The sequence below is a fragment of the Phyllosticta citriasiana genome (assembly GCF_038021145.1).
Source record: "Phyllosticta citriasiana strain CBS 120426 chromosome Unknown IWZ02scaffold_15, whole genome shotgun sequence".
Classification (NCBI taxonomy): Eukaryota; Fungi; Ascomycota; class Dothideomycetes; order Botryosphaeriales; family Phyllostictaceae; genus Phyllosticta; species Phyllosticta citriasiana.
The window spans coordinates 16360-24253 of record NW_027117292.1 but is presented as its reverse complement, the minus strand read 5'-3'; the positions used below and the strand labels follow the sequence as shown (position 1 = coordinate 24253).

Here is a 7894-nt window from a genome sequence, read left to right as displayed (position 1 = left end):
GCTGTTTCTGCCTTGGAGTAGGTCACGTGGTCTCCTACGTTCTTTTTGATGGAATAGCAGCAAATGGGGGCGGTCTATCCGAAGTGGTCCTGACCGACGCTGGAGCAAACTGGAACTCTAGGGTCACCTTTCTGCTAGATCAGTGTATTAATCCGACAAGGTGAAAGCTAGAAGTTGAGGCGGGAAGTGGTCTCGAGCAAGAGCACCATTCTGTCGACGGCAACAGATACTGTTCTGGTGGTGGTTTGAAGCTCCTCGACATTAAGACCCCTTCAGCCATACAAGCGCCATTCTGGATCCCGGACAGCCACACACTCTCAGAATTTCAGTCTATCTCCTACTCAGGAAAGGTGCACATCAAGCATGAAGGTCACGCCAAAATGAAGCAGTCAAAGGACAATGCTGAGATTCTCAATGACCGCAACTTAGAGGGAGCCATGCGTAAGGAGGAGAGGATCCCCAAGGAGGGCCCCAAGGTAGCCTAGTCCACTCCATCGATGCACCAGAAGATCATGCTCACATTTCTCGAGTAGAACCGGCAACGCCAAACATAAGCTACAATCCAGTCACCCAAGATTCCTTCGTCGTTGACGGTCTCGTTGCCGAAGCTGCGCATGAAATAATGGCCAACACCGAATCTGAGTGCGCTCAACAACACACGGACGATGATTCCTTTTTGCGCTTCGGCGCCCCCAGAGTTGACCTGAGACGCTTACTGACTGGCCAACGTCATCCCGTAAAATCTGATGGAGAAGCTGTTGAATTGGGAGAAAAGACGCCGCAACTCCGAGAAAATGCGGCCGAATGCTTTGGAAGGACTGACACTGGAGGCTTTACGCAACAGGCACTTCCTCTGCCAGTAGAAGAGATTACCATGGACGAGCTCGTCGAGTCTGTCTCAGTGTCAGGGTATTGGGAGATGGCTGCTGAGAGAGTCGTTCTGCTTGGACGCTTCTTTTCCGTCGACGAAGTTCAGCAGATAATGGAAGAAGCCGCCAGCCTCAGGCTCGCCAACGGAGTCTACAAGACGAGAATCGTGCAGATGTCTCTGGTTCTCGTCTATCTGGAGAAGAGGTTTGGCTAACATCAGCAGCTCCTCGACCTGATGTTGAAGAAAGCGCGACGCGGGCTGCAAAAGTCACTGCCGGATGACGTTAAGAGAAAAGAGATACAAAGTTTGGCCAGTGCAGCTTGGCAGGAACAGACTGAACATTAAAAGTCAAACACAAGGTAAGCTTCCGTGAGGCTCGCTTCCTCCTGAGTCGTTTCTGACCGGACTTTGCAGTGTCCGGTGCTGTTTTAGTCGTGAGAAATTGCGGCAAACCTTAGCTCGAAGCCACAACTGTCAAGATTCAACCGATGCCGACGTTTTGCATGCTGAATACGGGCTTTCATGCCGCGCGTTAAGCGCCTTTTTGGGCATTTTTTTGGTTCGAAAAGAGTCTGTCCTTCAATATTGCGATTCAGAAGCAATGCTTGTAATATTCTTCACGGTAGAATGGTTTTCACCCGAACAGTCCGCACATCTTAAATCGCCTCATCAACAAGCATCTGAATCACGAGGTGGACTAATATGGGCTTTCACGAGAAAGCAACCTTGCAAAGAGTGACACATCGTAGGCGAACAATCGGTTGTCAAGACATGTTAATTGAGAGCTTCTTTTCGATTAAGACCCGCCATTATTCTCACAGAAAGGAAAAGGAAATTTGGGTGTCAACGCATGTTCAAGTTATCCCAACCCTTCCTCATGCGCTCCAACGCTTGAACGCCTTGGTTTTACTCTTGCTACCGGGCGGCAAGCCCTTGAGGTCCACAACGTCCGCAAGGATGCTGTTCAACTCGCCATAGTTGCCAGGGTCAAGACGGCCGGCACCAACCACGAGGGCCTGCTCCGCGTTGAGAGGTACAACGCAACGGGCATAAGCCTGAGCAGCTTCGGTGTAGAGTGTCTCCCAAGGTCCTGAGGCGTCAGCCTTGCGGTTGACATATAAATCGTACTGATTGCTGGAGCTGATGATGACGGTTCCGTCGGTGGGAGACGCGCCACCACCAACATACGCCGCGTAAGGTGCGCCAGAGGGAACTTCACCGTTGGGACCTCGAAGGACGAAGTCGGGCGCGGGGTCGAAGTTGCGGGGATCATCGGAGATCCTATAGTGCACAGCGAATGGAGTTTCTGGTGCACCGCCATACTCGTATGTCATGAGGAACTGGTTGACCGAAGGGCCTCCGTTTACTCCGGGTTTGTCACCAATCTGAGTAACCGTGGCAATGGTGGGGCGAAGTGCCCTGTCTTCGTAGGCCACTTGGCCGACCGGGTCGCTCCAAGACCTGAGGTCGCTGGTGTCTGAGTAGACAATCTTGACACCATGGGCCGGGTCGCGTGAGTCGGAGAAGTAGCAGAGAAGCTTGCCGTCGTGGAAAAAGAAGAACGGATGCCAAACAGGAGTCGCGAGATTCTGTTCCAGAGCAGCGCCACCCTCAGCAACGGTGGACACGTACTCCCAGGTAGCACTGTAAAATGTTAGACGTCTGTCTCGTGTATGCAGAGACAACCAAGGTTACTTACGCCCTATCCCTGGAGACGAAGACGAGGATCTTGGTGGTAGCTATATTCTCGGGCACCGCAGCAGCAGAGAAAACAATGGTGCCGGCGGGGTATTGACCAAGAGCGGCGGGTATTTGGATTAATGTCGGGTGGTACCGAAGGCCCGCCCTTTCTGGTGTTGTGTCTTCCACTCTCGACTTCTGGTACCAGCTACGTCCTCCGTCCTTCGACTCGTAGAAATACATGACGGGGGGTTCTTCAGAATAATGCTCGCTGGTCACGAGAAATGTGCCATCATCTAGAACGATAGCACGAGCATAGGAAACACCTGGCTTTTTGAAGGTAGATGGCGCCGTGAAGACAGTAACCGCGTTGGTTACAGACACAAGGGCCGCGAGGCCGGTAAAAATGGAAGACCACAGCATGGTGGCGTGAGTTCGTCAAAGGCCAGAAGGCAGAGACTGACGGAGGTCGTTGATTGAAGGGAAGGAGGTTGGATGATGTTAGCTATGACGGCGAGGTGCAAAGATTCGGGAAGAGGACGCTCGCAATTTCATATACAAAAGCACTCCAATCGCATCATCTCCAAAGCATCACAGGGTGGGTGCGAAAATAGAAACTGCAGCGCAAAAGCCGCCTCAATGGTCCGTTCGCAATCTTGGCTCAAGTGCAAACTGCCGTGTCGGGCTAGGCAATGATGGCGGCCGTCAACAGCACTCGGCGTGGCCAAGCGGAACAAAGCTTCTCAACGCGTGTGAAATTACCAGGCAACTCAAAATCCCAAGATAAGCAGACCACAGGGAGGGAGTAAGGTCTGGCAGTCACCGCATGCTGGTGTTACTCGATAAAACAAGAGTGTGTAGCACGGACGGCGGGACGCGTTGGTTCCACTACTCGCACAAGCTTCACAACGCCCGCGATTTTGACTTTTGAACTTCGTATGGCTGCGGTTTGGCTTCTAGAACCAATGGTGTTTCTCCTGAGCTGAACTTCACTCCGCAATGGTACTTTCTAGTTGCTCATTGCTATCAGTGCTGATCCGTCTTTGTCGTGATTGTTGGAAGCAATGGAAGCAGACATTTTCCAATATTGCGCCTTCAACGCGGCGGGTTTGTTCGGCCTGCATGCAAAGAGCCGGAGGTGCTTGATGAACGATTAATCTTGTTGCAGTCCGCATGTTCCCATTGGCTGTTTCGCGCAAGGCTTGCCCGCGTTCCCCTTTCTAGAGATTTTCGCAAAACCTTGCAAGAACCCGACTCCACTCGGTCCGCCTCCAGCCGCATCTTCTCCCGGAGTTTTTTATCCAGACACCACCACCAATCGTGCATCACTCCTGCCGAAAGGAGCTTGTTGAAGGGCGCAGCACATTGCCGGCAAGGCGGTCAATTTTTGCAATGACGAAGCTGTCGTTTTCATCCTCTTCTCAAAATCGAGTCAGTGTGTCGCAATCAAAGCAACCACCAGAACTTCACGATACGCGCTTCTTGGCTTCGCGCTTGCTGTTCATGCATCTTGGATCGGTGGTCGGAGCTGCGCGGGAGACCCTTGGTGCTGAGGGGAAAAAGATGTATTTGATTGGATGGATAAAGTTTCTGGAATGTTGACAGGCCATCTTGAGATCTCACTTTGGGCCATGGGTACTTGGTTGCCGAAGGCACTTTGTCGGTCTGCGTTGTGGCTTCTCCGCACCTGTTTTGAAAGCTTCAAAAACAAGCTTAAGTATTTTGGGCGATGAAGGTTCTGGTATCGCGAGACGGTTTACTTCCTCTGCGCCCGCAGAAAGTCAAACTTCAATATTTGTTTGCCGAGGATCTTCGTAAGACTTGACCATTCCGCGACTTTTGAATCCGGTAGATGTGTCGCTGGGCAGAGAATCGGCTTGGATCAGCCGAGCTGTTGATAATGCCACGCGCTTGGTTTTTGCGCAGTGATGGCTGTGCGTGGTAGAAACGGCTGATGTCAACATCGTGCTCTGTCCACCGACGCGTTGGATCATATCCCACAAAGTCCTTAGAGTTTTGACTTCTCGTATCAATATGGCGTTAGACACGGGTCGAGGAAGCGATGGGCAGCGCTGCACGAACAGCCCTGCCCGCCCGTTGGATTGCGGCAGAAGTGACGATTATCCGCCGCCCATCCGGCTCGAGTTTTCCGGGTAACAGGAACGCCCGGCTTCGTCTTGGACTGAGCTCGCAGGTCACGGACGAAGTGCAGCACAACAACATTGGTCGGACCGGTACTACACGATTTCTTGTCCTGCGTCGAAACCCAATCTTGACCGCTCTTCCGTGGAATCTTCCGTGGTGATGGAACACGCGCCCAACGACGTCTTCCTCAAACAGGCAGTTTAGGCGACCCTCGGCCGACCAAGGGCTGACCCGGGAGCTGGACTGCTAAGTGCTTCTCGCCATCGACAAGCCCTTTCACCTGCAACACCCCAAAATCGCCAACTCTTCGGCCCATCGAACTCTACAGCAGCATCACCACCACAGCGCCGATTACGTTGGAACACCAGACACTACCAGGAGCTTTTCTGCACCTCATAAGACAAAGTTATGAATGAATTCTACGCCAACTGGCATTCTACACGCCTAGAAACAAGGGCCATTAGGTCTTACAACACCATGCGAGAACGAGGACTCCACCCGCAGCAGTTTCCTTTCAAGAGGTGGTGATACTACAGCTTGCCTCAAACGACCGCCTTCATCCAAGGTCGCGGGCTCATCATGCCATCTTCTCCTCCTCGGCGCCCTGTGTTCCTACGTGCCACTGTTTGGCGGCGAATCCGCCGTCCTCTTGGCCTGGGACGCAGAAATACAGCCCAGGGGGCTGGCCAAATCCAAGACGCCATTCTTTGGGATCGTATCGACGAAACGCAGCCCTACATGCGCCGTCGCTTTTTTGGACGCTGCGTCTGGCTGAGTCCGCGGATCTCAGCTCACGCTTGGTACCACATACCCTCTTACCCCGGCGGTCATCACGAGGAAAACAATGTCAAGATTACTTTACCGGCTCCTCAAAGACGCTCGCACAAGACTTCTTCGCACCGTCATGTTGGCTTCGGATACCAACGCCGCGCCGTCCAAACCTGAGCGTAGCCCCATGCCCCCACACCCCTCATTCGACATTCGGCAGGAAGTGCCAGTGTCCATTCACCTACTCGAAAGGCGACGACGCGGCCCGCGCAATTCCAGCGGCAGAGTTGCGCAGGTACATGCCACCACAGCGACTCCGAAAAGGAAAACGACGGTCCTCATCACCACTCCGGCCGACTTTGGAAAAGCCGAGCGGACTAAATTTCGATTCTCATAATTCATTTCTACGAAGCTATGTATGAAGGTGGGGTATAATAACAGCAGCCAAGTCGATGCGTACACTACGCATCGAGTAGACAGGAAAAATCTCGCGTTGCCCCATTTTTGACTTCCTTTGAATTCCGATCCCTGTGTCGCCCTCCGAATGCAAAGGAAAACCATGGTCCATCGAAGCGTTTCGGATGCACTAGTCGCGGTTCATCCTACTCCTCACCGCACTGCCCACCGCACCCGTCCATGGTGAATTCGAACATTCGAAATCCCACAGGCTCGCTTTTTCTTCGTTAAGCGGCCAACTTCTCGGCCTCGGCGTCCGCGCCTTGAGCAGCTCCAGCGACGCCCTTGGTCGAAGGCTTGCGGACGAGGCGCAAGCCAGCAACAAGCATGATAAGAGCCTCGAGGCCGAGGACGACGGCGAGGGTGACCATGGCGCCAATGACGCCGCCGACGGCCGTCGAGATGCCGTTGCCACCGCCGGTGCTGCTCTTGCTGCTAGCACCAGAAGAGCCCGAGCTGGACGAGTCGGCATAGGCGGCGCAGGTGCCGGTCGTGTTGCCGCACTTGGTACACCATTGCTCGGTGGTTGAGACGGCGAACTTGTTCATCTCGGTCTTGAAGTCAGACCAGGAGATGGTGGTGTTGGAGCGGCCAAAGAGCGGGTAGGCTACGGGCTCGGACGCGTTGGTTGCGGTGCCGTTGTGGAAGAGGAAGCGCACGTAAAGGTCTTCGGAGCTGGGGAAGTCGCTGCTGCTGACGTCGTCGGAGGGCGTGAAGAGCTCAAACACCATGGATGAAGCATAGTCAACAACGGCGCGGAAGTCGCTGTTGGCGGCGGGCAGCTGCGCCAGGCCGAAGAAGGACATGAAGGTGGCGTAGGCGCCGAATTGAATGCCAAACTTGCTGGCGCCCTTGCCCGTTATGGTTCTGTCGAGGTATGAGACAATCTCGCCCGCAAGCTGCATGCCGGCCATGGCGCGGAGGTCGTCGGACGCGTTGTACGCGAGCCCCCACTCGTGCTTGTCGGCCAGCGTGCGCAGCTGGAAGAGGGTCTCGTTGGTGAGCAGGTCGGACGAGTTGATGGAAGAGTTGTGGATCTCGGCCACGTTGATGAGGTCCCAGACGACGTAGGCGTTCTTGAACGTCACGTAGTCGGATTCAAAAGTACCGTTGACGACGGGCATCAGGTCCTGGTAAAAGTCCCTGGTGCTCGAAAGCAGGCTGGTGTAGTCGGACGACGCAAAGTAGTTGTTGGAGCTGACTTCAGACTGGCCGCAGTCCGAAGTGGATTGCAACCAGGCGCTGTCTTCACTGCTCGCACCAGTGCTCGTCGAGGCAATGGGAATCAGCTGGTAGCCGTTCATAGGCGCCGTGATGGAAGTGCCATTCCTCAGGGTTTCGGTGGCCGACGAGGTCCCAACGGGCGGGTACAGGCCCTGCAGGAAGCCCATGGCAGAGTTTTGCAAGACATCATCCGATGGTGCCGAGACGTCAATCTGGCTCTGCTTGACAATGTCGCTGCTCAGGCCGTTGATTTTGACGTCGGCGCTGGAGTCGACGTAGCGGCTCCGGTAGTACTCGCCGCTCTGGTAGACCTGCTGGTAGCCAAGGTCGGTCAGGTTGGCCGGCTTGAGGGCCTTGGGGGTGCGGTCGCCATGGCGGTGGTACATGTAGACGCCCACGACGGTCTCGGCGGACACGCTGAGCGGCAGGGCAAGAACGAGGGCGCCGAGTGCCGAGTACATGATGGCGGCTATCGTGTACTGCCCGAGTTAGATTGAAGCAAGCTCCGAGAGGGAATTGAGAGCTGGAATGCGGCGAAGGGCGTTATGGTTAAATGGCTCACGGGGTGGTCGATTTTGCCTTTTCACTGCATTGGACAAAGTGGGGTGGAGTTACTCCGCTAGCTAGCTAGCTACAGCTGCATTGACTTTTGATAAGCCCTGGCTTCCACAGTCGCAAAAGAGCAGCGATCAATGGCAAGGCACGGGCGGGAGCAACCTTTTGGGGGGGGGGGGGGGGTAAGCAATTGTG

The 7894-nt window shown here is 54.5% G+C and overlaps 2 protein-coding genes across 2 annotated transcripts; both read right to left on the bottom strand.

Moving 5' to 3' along the window:
* Positions 1-1643: 1643 nt before the first annotated feature.
* On the bottom strand, positions 1644-3133 carry IWZ02DRAFT_461537 (BNR/Asp-box repeat domain-containing protein). Its single transcript, XM_066768221.1, has 2 exons — positions 2571-3133; positions 1644-2515 (listed from the first exon to the last, which is right to left on the bottom strand). The coding sequence occupies exons 1-2, from the start codon at positions 2972-2974 to the stop codon at positions 1747-1749; spliced, it is 1173 nt and encodes a 390-aa protein (XP_066618876.1). The 5' UTR covers positions 2975-3133; the 3' UTR covers positions 1644-1746.
* A 2761-nt stretch (positions 3134-5894) lies between these two features.
* Positions 5895-7688, bottom strand: IWZ02DRAFT_84718 (histidine phosphatase superfamily). The gene has a single exon (XM_066771305.1). It carries the CDS (start codon positions 7603-7605, stop codon positions 6148-6150), a length of 1458 nt encoding a protein of 485 aa, XP_066618875.1. The 5' UTR covers positions 7606-7688; the 3' UTR covers positions 5895-6147.
* Positions 7689-7894: the final 206 nt, after the last annotated feature.